This window comes from Colias philodice, chromosome 20 (assembly GCF_061535455.1).
Source record: "Colias philodice isolate Cphi_HAF_F1 chromosome 20, ilColPhil1 Martin Lab GWU primary, whole genome shotgun sequence".
NCBI lineage: Eukaryota > Metazoa > Arthropoda > Insecta > Lepidoptera > Pieridae > Colias > Colias philodice.
In genome coordinates, this window is record NC_143105.1 from 124,215 (window position 1) to 143,670 (window position 19,456).

General features: G+C 40.8%; 1 protein-coding gene across 4 annotated transcripts in view; it reads left to right on the top strand.

Moving 5' to 3' along the window:
• The window catches only part of Dys (Dystrophin), a 433,719-nt gene that overhangs the window by 50,988 nt on the left and 363,275 nt on the right, over positions 1-19,456 (top strand). For 3 of the 4 annotated variants that reach the window (XM_089707820.1, XM_089707817.1, XM_089707818.1), the window contains exons 22-31: positions 166-792; positions 1,402-2,601; positions 2,954-3,193; positions 3,328-3,501; positions 3,640-4,107; positions 5,103-5,240; positions 5,703-5,857; positions 6,207-6,342; positions 6,867-7,033; positions 7,146-7,281. In XM_089707820.1, the coding sequence (XP_089563946.1) occupies positions 166-792; positions 1,402-2,601; positions 2,954-3,193; positions 3,328-3,501; positions 3,640-4,107; positions 5,103-5,240; positions 5,703-5,857; positions 6,207-6,342; positions 6,867-7,033; positions 7,146-7,281 (3,441 nt within the window). The remainder of the gene's footprint in view (positions 1-165; positions 793-1,401; positions 2,602-2,953; positions 3,194-3,327; positions 3,502-3,639; positions 4,108-5,102; positions 5,241-5,702; positions 5,858-6,206; positions 6,343-6,866; positions 7,034-7,145; positions 7,282-19,456) is intronic. The other variant, XM_089707819.1, reaches the window with a different exon arrangement.

The window sequence follows — 19,456 nt, forward strand, 5'->3', positions numbered from 1 at the left end:
CTTTTATACATATAGACGCACCATGAGCAATGAACATGTTGTTTATTTCTCTGTTGTATTTTTATTTTTACTATTTAAATTTATTGTGAGTAATAGGATGTTAAAATTTTAGAATTTATTACATACATTAACGAAATTATAACATTTAGATGTTCTTTCCCGCAGAAATTCTATCGAACGCTCAGTGAAATCAAATCAGAAGTGGAGTCGATCATAAAAACTGGACGAAAAATGGTAGAAGAGAAATCGGTGCCGGAACCGCAAGAATTCTCCAAGAAGATCGACACGCTCAAAGAGCTTTACAACAAGCTGGGTGCACATATAACGGAGTCAAAAACGAGATTGGAAACCGCTCTACTGACAGCGCGGGAAATACAAAACGACCTGCAATCGCTCACTTCCTGGCTCCAAGGGCTCGGGAACGTCGGCAAACAGACGCTGGAACTAGAGATGTCCAGAATGGAAGCTATCAAAGACAAGTTGAACGCAAATTACGTCGAGTTCACCAAAATCTGCGACCCCGTGCACTTGGAGAGCCTCCGCAACCAGATCGACGATATTAACGAACGCTGGGAACATTTGAAACGACACGGTTTGAAGAAAGAAACCGAGGTGGAGACTCTGCAGCGATACCTCAATGACATCGACCAGGAGCTGGATAGTCCCGAGACGATGTCAGCGGCGAAGTTGAAACTGTTGAAAACTGAGGTCCGAGCCAAAGCGAGCGAGGTGGAGGCGATGGACAACAAGGCGCTCACCAAACAGTGGTCGAGAATTGTCGAAAAAATCACGGTAAGTGCTCTTGGATTAAGGTACCATTGATAATATATTTACAGAAGTTTTGTTATTCGAATGATTCATCTTGTTATTTAATTTAATGTATATAATATATTCCTTATAGTACAGGGAACGTTGACGAAAAATTTGTAAAGTTTATCGTGAATGAATTGGTTATTTTGCTCACTCGCTTTTATTGTTCAATTCACTGTTTATACACAATAGCACATGGTCGCTTCGTCTCGCGTTGTTTCATGACGTAAGTTTGGTTTTTCATCCAGTGTGTGATTTTATAACCGTGTAATATACTAAAATATTAATGATTTTGACGTGTTTTCCCTCTAATGTACAAAACACTATACGTGTGGAAATTGAGTGACTTGTAAATAATTGATTTGGTGTTGGTGGTGTGTGGTGTGAAGAGCTTTATGTATCACGGCATAAGATCCATTTTTCGTCGACACCTCGGGCTTGAGACTTGTGGGGATCATGCTTTCACTCATCGGACGCTTTGGGATCATGCTAAGACCATTACATTCATCATTCAGACCGGACTGTTGACTAACACGTAAATAACAAGCGCCTAACATTAACTCGAAGCACTAAGCGGCCGGTTTGTTGCAGGCTAAAGAATCTAACGTAGACGCGGTCGTAGTTTCGTACGAGAATGTGACTGACACCATTAAGAGACGATTAGAGAGTCCGGTCAACTCGCCTGATACAGAGCGACCTGAGTTGAAAAAATCTAAAATTCCCCTCGCGTTAAAAAGCCCTGTGCCTATAAAGAAAGAGATCAAAGAAGGCGGTAATAGAAGTAGAGGGTCTTCTTTGGAAAGAACTCAAAAGAAAGCGGATAGTCCAATGTCAGAGAGTGTAACGAGTAACATGTCTACAGATTCTATTGAAGGTTCCATATCAGTAATGAGTTCATTGCCCTCCACTCCCGGCACGCCAAAGAAAGACAGTAGCACATTTAATTTGCTTAAAGATAGCGACTTATTCACTCAAATATCTAATAATAAAATCGAAGCAAAACCTCCTGTTGAAGTTGAAAAGCCGAAACAAGATCCGTGTCAAGTTGTAGAAGTTAAAGAGCATGAAATTATGAAGTCTAGTGTCAGTCCGATAGAGCCGATGGAAATATATCCATCAGACACAGTTGAAAGTGTTGTCGAGTTTATACCGCACACTGTGGAAACCGTGGAAATTCTCGACGATACTGAAGGTGAGTCTATGGGTGAATCAGATGATGACAAAGATGGCAAAGAGGAACAGAATAGGAAACGATCCTCAGTTGACTTGGGAACGGAGCCAAAAACATTCGTTATCGAAGTAAAGAAATTCGAGGAGCGAATGAAGCCAACTCTTGGTATATTAAAACACAGAAGTAGCAGTGAAGAGAAGAAAAAGTCTGTGACATTAAACGATGTTCCTGATTTGATCCCCACTCATGACGTAGAAGACAATGACGTGTCGCTGAAAACGCCGCCACCAACGCCCATGGATGAGTCGGAAACTCTTGAATGTCCTCTTCTCTATGACTTGGCATTACGACAGAAGGAAGTGCAAAAAAATCTGTTGCGAGATGAAGTTAACGAGTATTTGATTCTTGATGAAGTGCCTAAAGATCAAGCGGCGCTTCCTGAACCGTCCGCTACGGAAGTGTTAGCCAGCGAAACCATAGACGTTATTTGTAATGATATACCCGTGAAGAAGGTCGGTGTGGGTATAAGTGGGTCAACGTTGGAGAGATTGCGGCGGAAGTCTGGCAGTAGCGGAACGGAAGAGGAAGTCATTTACTCTGAAGTCGAAGATATGCCGAAGGTAACGTATGCGGTTGTTTCAGATAGGTTTTAATGGATATAATATGTTTAGGATCACGTTCTATTTTATGTTTTGGTAGGTAGGTAGAAGCTTTATAAAAACCTGTATTTTTCTTGATTTAGTTTTTGTTATGACAATAATTAATAACATTAATTATAATTAGGGAGGGACAAACTTTGTGAAAACCCGGTTTAAATGAACAGGATACTTTCGGGTGTTCTATTTAAGATTAGTTATAAAACAGAAGTACATTTCGTTTAATATATTTTACTTTTATAGCATATTTTATTACTCGAGGTTAAATTGATGAGTATTTCAGTAATAACTACATTGACACTAGTTCACATTTTAGGTACGACTGTCGTCATCAGATTTTGATGATAGAAAGCCTACGGCCACCTCTACGCCGATTAAAGATTCAAAGCAACAAGTACAAGTCGTCGCGATGTCGCCCAAGCCGAGCCCCGAAAGCGAAGCTCTGGAGGAAGACAAGCGCGTCTCTACCAGCCCCGCATCCGCGCACAAGTCGCACATACCCGTCAGCAAAGACAGAAGGGGTGACAAATATAACAAAATTGATGATTACGCACAGGTAATAGTATATATTTTGAAAATTGTCGAACGGTCGGCCCATTTATTTTTTTACATACACACACATACATACATTTTTTTGGTACACACTGTTGTTTTTTCTTTTTTGGTGAAATAATCATTTTACTATGGCAGGTGTGCGAGGAGAGCGAGGTTGGCGAGGTGCGTGCGGTCGGCGCGGGGGCGGGCGGCGACGTGGAGCTGGCGCAGTTCGAGGGCGAGGCGCAGCGCATGTCGCGGCGCCTGCACGTGATGCTGCTCACGCTGGGCGGCGTGGCCAGCGAGCGGGACCCCGCCAAGCGGCTCGAGGTGATCCACAACCAGAGATTATAATCACACTTTCACGTACACGTTATTCATAACTTTTCACAGACACGTTATCCAAAAACAGACTGAAAAGTTTCTTCATAAGTAACATTTTCATCACTCATATTTGTTTATTTGTAGATCCTGAAGAACCAGCTAGGTGCCATCGCGCCGGACGCCGCGGCGCTGATCTCGCGCGGCGACAGCCTGGTGTACGCGCGCCACAAGGACAACCCGCAGCTCGCCGAGTACATCCAGACGCACTTCCAGGACAAGCTGCGCAACAAGTGGTCGCTCGTCATGTCCGAGATCGAGCTCAAGCGCAACGCCGCCATCAAGGCCGAGGATGACATCAAGGAGCTCACCGGGTTGATCGAGAAGCTGCAGCGCTGGGTGAAGGAATTCGAGCAGAAGATGAAGGCGGGAGACACGAGAGCGGACATCGCGGAGGGCGAGAACGAGTACGAGCGGGTGCAGGAGCTGGTGCGCTCGCTGCGCGCGCACAAGGTGGCCTTCCCCGAGCGCGCCGCCGCCGACGTGCTCGCGGCGTTCGGCTGCGTGCGCGACAAGTACGACGCCGCGCTCCTCAACAGGGACAAGAAGGGCAAGGTGGGTGCTTATATTGGCTAATATTTTTTGAATCCTTAATAATTTCCTTTTTGTTGTATTTGGAAGCCATTTACTACGTATAGTAGAGTCATTTTTTGGCAACATTTGACAGTTCGAAAAAATTCAACAACGTAACCTAGTAACGACGACATAGAATAACATGATATTTCGTTTTGTTAGAACTGCACATTTGCTTAACTTTTTTGAAGTGAAACTTCTTTATCGGGGTTGGAAAAAAATTTAGTGTAACATTTTTTCGTTACGCGCCATCCTGTTTTTATCCCTTACACGCGTGATTGGCGTATTTCTGTAAAGTTGCATTTTTTGAAAAATAAGGTCATAAAGAAGTTTCACTTCTTACATGTGTACACTAGTACACGCACACATTTTTTTAATTACGATTACATATTAATAATAATAATGACCGATACAAGTAATTTTAAGATTTCATTTTACTGATAAATCATTCTAAACTTAATAAACAATTTCTGAATTAAAGAACCGATGTCGCTACACTTTTGTGTCAATAAACTTTTTTCTTTTTAAATACCAGAGATGTTACTCTAAAAATCGATTGGCTCGACTATAGTAACATTATTTTAAGTTTCGTTGTCGTGTATTAAGCCGTGGTTAACTGAGACAAATACACATAGCAAAGAGAAATTAATTGAAACCATTGAGATAATATAACTACGTATGGAGGAGACACTAAGAATAAAATCTGTGCGCCATTTTTTTGCTCTAAGTTTTAAAAATTATTATCTAGTTAGGTACTTACCGATGAAAAGTTATGTTAGTCACTTTTCCGTATTATTTGTATTATTTGTGCAATATCGTAACACACACGTAGGCATATTTGATGCGTTTCACTTTAAAACAAATAAAAAATGAGCGTGCAGTTAAGCCATATGGCTCATGTTGAGCGGAACATAAGTGATGTGGGCGGTGTCGTCTCCATATGTATATCTCAATGATTGTAATATTTGTGCGTGCAGGAGGCGGAGGGCGCGGAGGCGGTGCGGCGCGTGGGCGCGGCGCGCGCGGCGCTGGCGGCGGCCGGCGCGGGGCTGCGCGCCGCACCGCTCAGCGGACCCGACTACCACGACTTCCCGCTGCAGGAGGACGCGCTCGCTGTGCGTTGCTATTTATTTTACACTTATGCAGTTGTACAAGCAGGAAACCTTACAACTACTTACAGAAAAAGACAATATAACGTTTTTGGTGGCATTATCACTTATTAGTGATTAACGATTAACGCAACGCTTAACGACATTAAGAGGCAGTTGAATATCAATAATTTATTAAGACATTTCGTAAAATAAACACTTTTTTGAAGTGAAAACTTCTTTAGCGGCGTTGGGTATAAAATCTTAAACTCGCGTCAGGACACGTGGCCTGATCGAAAAAGCCTAAGACGGATTTTTTTTAGCCCTTATATTCCATGCGTAAGACGGATACCATTCCAAAATATCAAACATGCTGAACGTTAATAATCAAGTTTTCACTTCTGCCGGCACTCCCGGAGTGCAACCCGTCTTTTTTTTAAATATTTATGATTTGTGTGTACTATTAATAGTTTATTCCAATCTGTGCAGAAGATAAAAGCGCTGATGTCGGAAGCGGAGGTGCTGGTGGAAGAAGCAGAAGCCGCCCGGCGGCGCTGCGGCGCGGAGCGGGCCCGGCGCGGCGCCGAGCGCATGCGGCAGGAGTGGGCCGCGCTGCAGGCTGCCTACAACGAGCGACACGACAGGTATAGCCCACAGATAACGCATTTGTGCATACGCGGCAACACTGTTTTATAAAATATATAGATCGCTGGTCGAAATCCGGCTCGAAGGACCACTTAATATACGAGCCTTTGATGAATTATTTTAAATTTTACCTTTGAATACGTTTGTACATTTTGCTTGTACAATCTGTACAGAAAAATTGGCATCTTATAATAAGTATCCTTTCATTCAGCCAAACATTGCAACATTAAAATTATGTAGATATAAAAAATTATAACGTGATTTACTCATTTCAAATATTCAAAATACATATAGGTACTTTAAATCTGCGTAGGAACAAAATATTTATTATATGGTGTGTTTGTTCAGATGGAGTCGTTGCCAAGCGACGTGGGCGAGCCTGTACGCGGCGCTGGAGAGCGGCGGCGAGGAGCTGGACGCGCTCGAGCAGGAGTTGGTCGCGCCGCCCGCAGACCCGCAACAGCGTAGCGAGCTGGAGCAGAGGGTACGTGCCAATGTAATGTGTAATGTGCTGTACGCGTAAAGCATATTAGTTATTTTCGTTTCGCAAAGTTGCTCGACAATAAATGCAGAAGTGATTTTGACGTGACAACGTCTTATAATTCGATAGAGCCGGCTGCACGCACGAAAAAACATGACTCATGCGGCGTTACCTCGCTCTGAGGCGTTCCATGTGAGGCTTGAAGTGCAAGCGAGAGCGCGGAACGTTGTTGTCACGTTCAACTATCGTCAGTAAACCGACTTTACAGATAACAATTTTTTTTTATCGAAAAACCTTTTTGACCTTCCTACAGCATTTCACTCTGCAGATCGTTTTAGTTTGTCGTGGAAACGCAATTAATTTAAAATAAAAAGTTTAACTTAGAACATTACAGCTTCATACGTTCAGGACAACATATAAATGTTAGTTTGCCAAGTGGAAAAGTTGTTCCGGCGCTTCGATTTACATTGGTGTTCCGCAGGGGTCTATCGCAGGTCCCACACATAATACAAGCTGTTCGGCCGCAGGTGGTGGCTGCAGCGGCTGCGGCGGCGCGCACGCAGGCGCTGGGGCGCGGCGTGGTGCGCGCGTGCGGCGGCGCGCTGGCCCGCGACGTGCTCGACCAGCTGCACGCGCTCAGCGACCGCGCGCACGCGCTGCTGCTGCGGCTGCGCGCCGGCGACACCAGCCACGCGTTAGTATACCGTTGTTTTTATTAGTTTCACCTGTATCGACGTGCTAAACCGAATTTTGACCCACTTTAAAGACCATAAAGGGTTGTTAATAATATAGTGTATGTTATACAGAAGCGGGTCGGACGGCAGCGCGGAGCAGCTGGCGCAGTTCGGCGCGGCGCTGGAGCGCGCGGGCGAGCTGCTGCAGACCACGGCCGCCAACCCCGCCGACCGCACCAGCCTCGCCGTGCGCCTCTCGCTCGTCCGGGTCAGTCTCACACACACACACACACACACACATACACACGCACTCACACACACACGCGCACACACCCGCACACGCACTCACACACAAAAAAAAAACAAAGCCTATCCGTCATATCATCTACATTCTACACACCGAAACTGCATACTTAATCAAACATTCTTCAATATTATGTAAAACGAACACTAGAATTACACCACCATTATTTTTACTGAAAAAACTCACGTGAATTTTTAAGCAAAAATAAATATTATGTTATGTTATAAATAAAAGTATTTAAACTTGTTTGGTACATTCTACAACAAAAGCTGCGCATTCCGTAACTTTGGCAATGAATAAGTAATATAACATTTAATAAAAATTAATGGACGGAAATTAATTCCGACAGTCAATTTAAACTTTTTTCAAAGCACTAATTATGTAACAGAAATTAGTGTAATAACTTAAAATGAGTGTTCACAAAAGCGCGGCTCGGTGTAATATTAACGATTTAACTTAGTGACGCTAGTCGAGCGGTGATACGGACCTTTAAGTTTGGCGAAATGCCAGAACGTAGACCAAGTCAAAATGAATCTTATTTCCTAACAATAAGGATGAAAACTAAAAATGTTGCCGTTATGGAGATGTTTAATATTTGAGTCTTATTTCGATTGCCTTAAGGTTGAATTTAGTTTGTGTTTGTTTCGTTGTTTAGGTGTCAATGTCGCGTTTGGTCTTTTGGAAAGCAATTGGTTAATATCGAATTAATTTTGGATAAGTGACCTCATCTTTATTGAACTAATACTCGCATTAATTGGGTAGTTTGTGGGGTTTTGAGCTGCTTTATAGTGCTATGAAGCTGAAACAACTATATACCTATTTATTTTTGTCAGAATTGTCAGCAGCCATTTTTCTGTTAGGGATGTTATAGCTTTTTTTTAGTTTCAAAAGATGATGCTTCAAGCTCTACTAATAAATCGTTGATACAAAATATAAATGAGTTAAAAAGCAATAAGATGAAATGCAAATCGAAAGCAAGTGTCGCGGATGTGTCGCCGCCGGCGGAAGGGCGCGCAGACTGGGCGGGACAACTGCTCAGTGATTACAGGCTGTCTAATTACGTTTAAATATGTCAAGTTACGACAATTAGTTTCATAAGTTACCAATAGATGGCGACACTTTAGATTTGCATCGCACTAGCGAAATGTTTTGTTGAATACGTATAAGAAATTTCATGTTGACATCTCATCTCCGACCACCAAGCCGTCCTCTTGACGTTGACATTGACCCCGATGACAACATCACTACCTTCTCCGAAACATCGCCAGGACTGGCGACACTTCGCTGAATACATGGCTGAACACTCGCCGTCCTTCAAAGTGGAGAGCCCTGCAGACGTCGACCGACTCGCCACGGACCTCAGCGCAGTCATGTCTAATGCGCTTCGAGAGTCCAGACTCGACGCTGCATCTACTCGGAAGAAACCTCAGCTTCCTGCCTACATACAAGCGATGTTAGAGGAGAAGAGGAAGCTGCGTAGATTGTGGCAAAACCTGAGATGTCCGATCATGAAGACGCGGCTGAACGCTCTGGCAGCCAAGATTTCAGACGCACTGGAAACGGTAGCAGTCGAATCTTGGCACACCGCCATCGAGCGAGCCGGCGATGACTGGTCCGGCATGCACCGCCTTTGCCGCCAGCTCTCCAGGAAGCCCCCTCCGATTAGACCCCTCATGGCCGGTGACGGAACCCCACGTTACCGCGCCGAGGATCGAGCGGAGATATTTGCAGACCACCTGGAGACGCAGTTCATGCCTAACCCGACTACGAATGTGCAGCACGTAGAAACCATCGAGCGACATGTGAAGGATTACTTCGAACCGCCGATTCCGCCGACAGAAGACCCCGTCGTGTTCTCTCCTGGACGTGTTCAAAGGATGATTCGACGAACCAAACTACGCAAAGCCCCCGGCCCCGATCGGGTCACCAATGAAGCGCTGCGTCACCTTCCTCCGCGAGCAATCGCGACGCTGACGCGGCTCTTCAACGGAATCCTCCGTACCGGGCACTTTCCATCTCCGTGGAAGCTCGGCCGAGTCATCCTGATTCCCAAGCCAGGCAAGAATATAATGCTACCCGAGAGCTACCGTCCCATCACCCTTCTGTCGTCAACCTCGAAAGTCTTCGAGAAGCTACTGCTGCTGCACATTTCGCCCCACCTTCAGCCACGCGATGAACAGTTCGGTTTCCGCGCCGAACACTCCACCACTCTACAAGTGGCGAGAGTACTGCACCACCTCGCTGCCGCCTACAACAAGCGAGAACAATCGGTTGCAGTATTCCTCGATATGGAGAAAGCGTTCGACCGCGTGTGGCACACCGGACTCATCTACAAGCTGTCCACGTCTACTACTCCGCGTCGAGTAGTTAAGACTGTGGCCACCTTCCTGCAAGACAGACGTTTTCAAGTGGCGGTTGAAAATGCTCTGTCCACAGAGCGCCCCATCCGAGCCGGTGTGCGCCAGGGAAGCTGCCTGTCGCCCGTCTGCTATAGCAGATACACGGACGACATTCCAGTCGCCGGCGGAGCCATCTTAGCGTTGTATGCTGACGACGCTGCGTTTATTACCACCTCGCTGAACGCCAAGCATGCATCGGTAAAGATGCAGCGAACACTGGATGCACTTCCCTCATGGCTGGAGGACTGGAGACTCAAGGTCAACGTGGGGAAAACTCAGGCGATTTCCATCGGGCGGGCGCGCCTTCTGCCGCCCCCGGTGTCTCTCATGGGCGAGAACGTCGAATGGTCACCGACGGCCAAGTACCTTGGTGTGACCATTGACAAGACACTCTCGATGCGGCCCCATGTGAAGAACGTGGTTGCCCAGACGCGCGCCGTGCGGAACATACTCCGCCCCATGCTGGCGTCTCACCTGCCTCTCCGTACGAAGCTGTGCATTTACAAGGCCTACGTTCGCACGCGACTCACCTATGCGGCCCCTGCGTGGTTCGCGCTGACCAACGAGACGGACCGCAAGTCGCTGCGAGCGCAGCAGTCGCTAGCGCTCCGTACCATCTCCGGAGCACCACGCTTCGTACGGAATCAGGTCATCTCCAGGGACCTGCGCATGGAGAGCCTGGACGACTTCGTTCGTCGCCTGAGCTCCTCTATGTTCGCGCGCGCCGATGGAGCACGATCCCAGCATTTGCAGGGCATCGCGCCATACCATCGGAGACCGCCGGACATAAGAGGCCTACCACGTGACCTAGTCTCCTAGGACACGACCGCTTCCTCGCCGCTGGCTGATGGGCGCCCCCCGGCACCTTGCCGGCGGGCTCGACCTCGCTAAGCGGCGGGTGGCTTCACCCACGGACATTCCTCCCTGCAGCAGCTAGCAGATCGCCCGCGATACCACGCGGGCTCGATCGCACTGCAGCAGAACACTTCCCGGACACGACACCTCGGACCATTAGATCCCACCCAGTGCCCCGCCTGTAGTTGCAGGCGGCGTTGCCACCACTGAAAGGGGCCGTCGCCCCGAACAGTTACCCCGAGGCCTGTGAAGGCCTGCGTGGAAGACCCCGAGATTGAGATTATCTGCCTTGTGTATCTTGTGGATCTTGTGTAACTTGTGTAATATTGTGTTAAAGTAAAAATAAAGTAATTTAAAGTGTTGAGTGTTTAAGTGAAATGTGAATCCCGCCAAAACGTCATTTTATACATGGTGCCGAAACCTAAGATGGACTTTGGACTTTGAAAGACTTAGAAAAATTTCCGATAAGTAGAACTTGTAAAAATTTCATATTTTATTATATGGACTTAGAAAAATATTTGGGATTTTATTCTAAGGACTTGTGAAAATTTGAGAATTTATTGTATGGACTTAGAAAATATTTGAGATTTTATTCTAAGGACTTGGAAAAATCTGATACTTTATTATATGGACTTAGAAAATATTTGAGATTTTATTCTAGGGACTTGGAAAATTTTGAGAATTTATTATATGGACTTTGAAGAAATTTCTGGATTATTCTATAGACTTGGAAGATTATTGAGACTGATAATTTTAGAAGAAAAATTTATAAAACTAAACTAATTACTAATATTTAAACTAAAATGGCTTCAAAATTAATTAAAAGTCAAGCGGATTTGTTACTTAGATTAGAAAAGGCACAACAAAATTTTAGGAAGAGTCCGAAAAGTAGAATCACTAAACAGTATTTGGAAACTAGAATAAAAAATTTGGAAGATTTTTATTTGGAATTTAAACGGAATCATACAGAGCTAATTCAAATAGTAACATCGGAACAAAGAGAATCCTTGACATATTTTATGGAAGACGATTATGACAAGTTTGAAGAAATTTACATAGACCATATGACTGAACTAAAAGAAAAATTTGAAGAAGTGCCCAATAATCCGATATCAACATCAATAATTAATACGATGACAAGTGACGATGTAAAACTACCAAGAATACATTTGCCAACATTTTCGGGCAAATACGAGGAGTGGCAGACATTCTATGATATGTTTTTGTCGCTAATTCATAATAACGAAAAATTATCACCGGTGCAAAAGATGCATTATTTAAAGAGTAGTGTCTCGGGAGAACCTGAGAATTTATTAAGAAACTTTGCTACTGTTGATAAAAACTACCAAGAGGCTTGGAATCAATTAACAAAAAGATACAATAATAAAAGATATAATTTAAATGCTGTTCTAAAAAAGTTATTTGGACAAAAACAAATTAATAATGAATCTGCACAAGCGATTAAGCAACTTCTGGACACAACTACATCAGTATTACAAGCGCTAAATAATATGGGAATACCAACAGCAACATGGGATGCAATTGTAATTTATTTGGTGGTTTCAAAGCTCGATGTACAATCACATAAACTATGGGAGAATCAGATAAGCATGTCATGTGCCGATGAATTACCAACTTGGTCACAGTTAGTGGATTTTTTAGAAGCAAGATTTCGGAGTTTGGAGATGGTAGATTCTGGAAAGCAACCTATGAGACATGAGACGTCACAAAAGAGGCAATTGGTTAAAAGTTCTTTTCACGGAGCTATCCTACAGAATAAGAAGACAGAGAATGTATGTTCAGTTTGTGGTGATTATCATTATATAAATGCATGCACACAGTTTAAGAAGCAAACAGTAGAAGAACGAAGAAATCACGTACAGAGTAAGGGCTTATGTTTTAATTGTTTGCAACCTACACATATTGTAAGTAAATGTCGACAATCAATTTGTTGCAAGAAATGCGGACGTAGACATAATACTATGTTGCATTTAGAGAAGACAGGATTCATTGAAAACACTCAAAGGACACAAGAAGAAAATGATGGGATTGAGAATAAAACTTCGTCTATGCTAGTAGAATCAAAGATTGTGGCAAATTTTGCCAAAAGAGAGCATAAAAGCTATCATGTTCTGCTAGCTACGACACTACTTAAGGCTCAGTCAAATAATGGTAACTTATTTATGGTACGAGCATTGTTGGACCAAGGCTCGCAAGCGTCTTTTGTAACTGAAGCAACTGTTCAGTTACTCGGTCTTAAACGTACATCTGTTAATAGTTTAGTATCAGGTCTGGGAGATGGTCAAATGCATATTAAACATGTAGTAACTTTATGTTTAAAATCGCGTCATAACTCAGAATTTTCTATTAATGTTAAGGCTTATGTATTAACTTCACTTACGTCTATGCTTCCATGTGTGAAATTAGATGCTCCTAAATGGCTCGAACTCGAGAATGTAGAATTAGCGGACCCAGGTTATGCAACACCAGGTAAGATTGATATTTTATTAGGGGCAGAAGTTTATGCTGAGATTTTATTAACAGGTATGATGAAACAACCCAAAGGAAATTTAATAGCGCAGAATACGGTCTTTGGTTGGGTTTTATCGGGTAAGGTATCTGATTCACTTTCAGATAAATATAAGGCTAACAGTTTTCATTTACAGGTTAGAACTAACGATGATTTTTTGAAGCGTTTTTGGGAATTAGAAGCTGAACCAGATATGATTGTTAAGAAATTTACAAGAGAGGAACAATTGTGTGAAGAGCTATATGATAAATCAACTGTAAGAAATCGAGATGGAAGGTATGTTGTTACATTGCCATTTAAAAATAAGGATCCTGAGTGCCAGTATGGAGAATCGATGGATATAGCTAAGAATAGATTATTCGCTTTAGAAAGAAGGCTTAAGAATAATTCTAAATTATATGAGGAATATAGACGAGTAATAGAAGAGTACTTAGTTCTTAATCACATGTCTTTAGTCGAAGAAGATGATTTAGATAATCCAACGGCCGTCTATCTTCCGCATCATGCTGTTGTACGGGAGGATAAAGATACGACAAAGGTTCGTGTAGTTTTTAATGCTTCTAGTAAGGGAACAAATAATGTGTCATTAAATGATGATCTTATGATTGGACCAAAAATCCAACAAGATCTCAGACATATATTAATGAGGTGGAGAACCCATCCCATTTGTATAGTGGCTGATCTTGTCAAAATGTACCGTCAAGTACTTATTAATCCAAGACAGACAAATTTTCAGAGAATTTTATGGAGAACTTTACCGGATCAACCAATTAAACATTTTAAATTGCTCACTCTAACATTTGGAACCGCGTGTGCACCATATCTTGCTGTTAAAACTTTACAACGTTTAGCAGAAGATGAGAAACTCAAATTTCCAGTAGCATCAGAAATTACTAAAAATGATTATTATATCGATGATCTAATGACAGGTTGTGATACATTACAAGAAGCTAAAATTATTTACAATGAAATGAACAAATTAATGAAATCTGGAGGATTTACACTTCAAAAATGGAGCTCTAATTGTAAGGAATTATTAAAATATATAGGAGAAGATAATAAAGAAAATGAAGAATCTATGCTAATTAAGGTTGATAATATGGTAAAAGTTTTAGGAATTTCATGGAATCGTAGTTCAGATAGATTTGTTTATACAATTAATTTACCGGAGATAAAATTTCCAGTCACGAAAAGACAAGTTTTATCTAATATTGCTCAAATGTTTGATCCAATGGGTTGGATTGCACCAGTAATCATTGTTGCTAAATTATTTATTCAAAAAATATGGAAGGCGCATTTAGATTGGGATGATGCATTACCGGAAGATTTGAACGAAATGTGGCTTAACATACGACAGCAATGCAAGGACATTCAACGAGTAGAAATACCACGGTGGATTTGTTGCACTCGTCAAAGTCATGTTGAACTTCATGTCTTTTCAGACGCATCAAGATCTGCTTATGCTGCTGCAGTTTTTATAAGAGTCATCAATAACGATGAATCCATACATGTCAGGTTAGTATCAGCTAAAACAAAAGTAGCACCTATAGAGAAGGAAGTTTCTATACCTCGTTTAGAGTTATGTGGAGCTGTGCTTGCTGCGAAACTTGTGAACGAAGTATCTCAAGTGATGAAGGTATGCAAAGATAACATTTACGGATGGACTGATTCTACAATCGTTTTAGCATGGTTGAAGGGCGGTGCAAGCAAATGGACAACATTTGTAAGTAATCGGGTATCAGAGATTTTAACTATTATGGATTATGATCAATGGGGTCATGTTTCAACCGAAGCCAATCCTTCTGATTGCGCATCTAGAGGTTTAACTCCAACAGAATTACTTTCTCATTCACTATGGTGGTACGGACCGGAATGGTTAAAGAACAGAAACATTGAAATGAAAAATCCAGAGATAGTAGATACAGATGAAGAAAGAAGACAAGTATCATTAATAGTAAAACAAGATAAAATTGAAGATTTTGAATGGTTAAAATTTTCTAATTTGACTAAAATGCTAAAGGTTATTTCTTTTTGTCGAAGAATATTACTGAAGAAGGAAGAAAGAAAAATTTTGCCGAAGTTTGTAACAGTAAATGAAGTGAATGAAACATTAGAGAAATGTATTCAACAGGTTCAAAGAATTGCGTTTGATGAAGAGATCAAGGATTTAGAGAATAAAAAGGATATACCGAAGAGAAGTCCCCTTCGTACTCTTTGTCCCATTTTAGATCGAAATGGAATATTAAGAGTCGGTGGTCGGATTGATAAGGCTCACGCAAACCATAACACGAAGCACCCGATTATTATGCCAGATAAGTCTCATCTTACCCAGTTGTTAATATCGGATGCTCACGAAAAAACTTTGCACGGTGGACCGCAAATCATGATGAATTACATTCGGACAAAATATTGGATAGTACGCTGTAGGGATTTAGTAAAACAACATTATAGGAAGTGCCTCACGTGCTTACGATATTCGAAAGCAGCGAGAGTGCAGTTAATGGGACAGCTTCCAGATACTAGACTGAAGCCTTGCAAGCCATTTACGGCAACTGGTGTTGATTATGCAGGCCCAGTCAATATTAAGTTTTCTCCAGGTCGAGGGGCAAAGTCTTATAAAGGCTACATTTGTCTTTTCGTCTGTATGGTCACAAGGGCTATACATATTGAGGCTGTAACTGATTTAACCGCTAAGGGATTTATCGCCGCTTTTAGACGCTTCACGTCTAGACGTGGACGTTGCCAGGATTTGTTCAGTGATAATGGCACAAACTTTGTTGGTGCGGACAAACATTTACGAGAAATGTTTGACTCTGCTAAATCTAATTTACCTAATGAAATTGCGGAACTTCTTACATTGGAATTTACGACGTGGCATTTTATACCGCCGCAATCACCTAATTTTGGAGGGATATGGGAGGCCGGAGTGCGTTGTGCTAAGAACCATTTGAAACGGGTCATAGGTGACAGCATTTTAACGTATGAGGAATTAGCTACAGTACTGTCACAGATTGAAGCATGTCTTAATTCTAGGCCAATTTCTGTTATAAGTAGTGAAGCAGATGACCCTCTCCCACTGACCCCAGGTCATTTTTTAATAGGTGAACCGGTTATAAATATAAGTGATCGTAATTATGATGATTGTAATATAAATAAATTAGAAAGATGGAATGTTATTCAAAAAATGGTAAATAATTTTTGGCGTAGATGGTCTAAAGAATATTTGGTTACTTTAAATCAGAGGTATAAATGGAATTCGAAATTAGAAGAACCTAATATTAATGATATTTGTATAATTAGAGATGATAACGTTCCACCTTCTAAATGGATTTTAGGAAAAATTGTAAACAAACATATTGGATCAGATAATATAACTCGCGTTGTAACAATTAAGTGTAAGAATGGATATTTAAAACGACCGTTAAGTAAAATTAGTATTTTGCCTAAATAAAGGATTAGTTAATAGAAGATTATCTTATAAAATTGTTTAACTTTTAGGAAGGTCAGTTGACTGAAGTGTCAGATGTATTTTGTTTTGTTACTAGTTTAACGCCACTACGTTGATGTATCACGGTGGGCGGTTACGTTTTCTTTAGTTATGTTTTGTTTTGTTTAGAGGTATATTTTAGTTGTTTTTTTGTTACGGACTAGTCCTTGGTGGGCGGAATGTCTAATTACGTTTAAATATGTCAAGTTACGACAATTAGTTTCATAAGTTACCAATAGATGGCGACACTTTAGATTTGCATCGCACTAGCGAAATGTTTTGTTGAATACGTATAAGAAATTTCATGTTGATTATCTGCCTTGTGTATCTTGTGGATCTTGTGTAACTTGTGTAATATTGTGTTAAAGTAAAAATAAAGTAATTTAAAGTGTTGAGTGTTTAAGTGAATCCCGTCAAAACGTCATTTTATACACAGGCGATAGGGAAAACGGACAATTATTGGCCAATCAATTACGTAGGAAATCTCTAACTACCCCAGTTAGATAATGTAATCGGAACGGTAAATACTAAGTAGAAAAGTAGGTAAATGTTCTGCTTACAACCTAAGTGATGTGTTTGCGTATTCACTACCTACCGGTCGGGCACTCACTTCAGTAGTATAAGCATAAAAAAAAAATGTCACAGTTTATTTATTCCGTAAAAAGAGAATAAGATTTCATTCCCTCTCAATTTCAATATAGTATTGAAAGTGAGATGCAATAAAATACTGTAATATATGTAGGAAAGTGTTTTGTTAGTTTACGGTCCCCGGGGAGCTCGGTTCGGTTTCCATCTGGCACAGTGAGCTGCTGAAGTCTACGTTAATACATTTCCCGCGAGAAATTTACGAATGTTAGGAAATTTTATTTAAGAAATACTGGGTATGAACTATTTTTACTATTTTTTCAGGTTTTAATAGTAGTCTTTTAAATCAATTTTTTGAATAATACACATAAATATTGCAGCAATAATTAAAATCATTAAAATAGTCTTATAATATTTGCATCTTGAAATTATACAACGATGAAGTAACACCGGCTTTAAATCGAATCGCAGGTCGCTAGCCGCGTTTCAAAATAAACAAATATCTTTCCCCGGCTATTAAAAGCGATCTGTATATGGAAGCAAATAGTGTGAAGTATTTAGATTTCCTCGCATTGTAGAGACACGGGCTATTTCTGGGACGTACGAATATCCCTGTCGCGTGCCGCCTGCGCATTGCAGGAACGTCATATAAACCGCACTACTGTGCTAGATTAAATACAACCTTATATCTAGCGGGATTAAATTGATATTCAAATAATTATATCTAGTTTTGGGAATTCATTCCCCGTGTTTGTAGAGACGTAAGTGAGTGTATTGCGACATGGAAAAATGTATTCTATTGCTAAAGTTTTGGGTTGAATATAGGTTGAATTGTTTCCGCGAGTAGATTTAATGAATTTTCGTTGGATAGCTTTAGTCTGTGCATCGCTTCCGTGTGTGTTTGTTTTGTCGCGATTTTCGGGAAATTCGGTTTAATTGTGTAGATTATTATCGGTATAATATAAAATTTAAAATGTATTAAATAACTTAAAAATTTTGAGTTTGCGAGGTTATAAGTGCACGTAGGTCGTAAATTTTCATACGAGAGATGGTAAAATAGAGTGGATAAATCTGGATTTAATAATTTGTGTGAGCAATTTCAAAGGTGTTGAAAGTTGTTTGAATATCACGTTGAAAAGCGTGTTGAGTGTGATTGTTGACGCGTGTGATATTCACTACACATTGTTTTGGTCGAGTTTAAATTACAGTCTGGTCAAACATCATAGTAGGTAAATGTTCTTTTGTGTTTGCATTTTGGGGATTTTGATTAAATTTCTATATTAGTAAACGTTTGTGTTTTACAGTAAGGAAGTTAATTTGGTTGATATTTTTTACTAAAACTTGCTATTTTCATGATTGTAAACATATGGTTTAATAGCATAGCACAAACACATAAAATAAGCTCAAAAGTAGAGTACCGAATTTAATTGTAGAGACATTAATGGCTTTTTATTTTGTTGATTTTATAGATTACAGTAATTGTCTACTATTGAACTTGTTTCCTTGGATTTTTTTTTATCATGAATGTAATAGATATAATTTTTTTTATATATATTTAGATATAATACAATTTTTTTTCCAATCGATCGATTTGCAAAAATACCAACACAGTTTAAATTTATTTCAAGTCTGTTACAAAATAGCACGTCCAGGTCAGAAATTCGAGCGCTAAAAGCCGGCTAGTGTTTACGCTGTAAGGTCAACAGCGATCGAAGCCAGCCCACGTTTAACGGGCTCCGGACAAACAGACAAACGGACAAACAGTGTTTGAGTCTAATTGTGCCAGCTTTGGTAACTTTACGCGCGGTTTGCTTTCATTAGGGTACTGCAATTTTCACTTGTTAGGGAATTAAAAAATTGGCTTTTTGGTCGGTGTTAAATTTGACCTTTTTGATCTTTTAATTACTACTATAGAATTATATAAAATGCTGGTTTTTACTTCGTGTCGTGTTTCGTTGGACGAAAATCGAAAATGTCTAGATAATTAGATATTATTTGTAATGTTATGTTCCTCTCAGTGAGTAATTATTTTACTCATAAATTTATTTCTTATTCGAACTGATATTAAATTATAAAAGTTCTTTTATTTAGATCTCGATACAACTATAATATGTTTATTTGCTTGGATAAGGTAAAACTGTAAGTCTCAGTACACATGAATGACCTACGATAAAGAAAATTAGTTAAATAAGCCAATTAAATTGTCCGACTCCTGATGGTGTAAAAAAAGAAACAAAATTAACTTTAGAATGATTTATTACATAAAAATTACATTGAATCTAA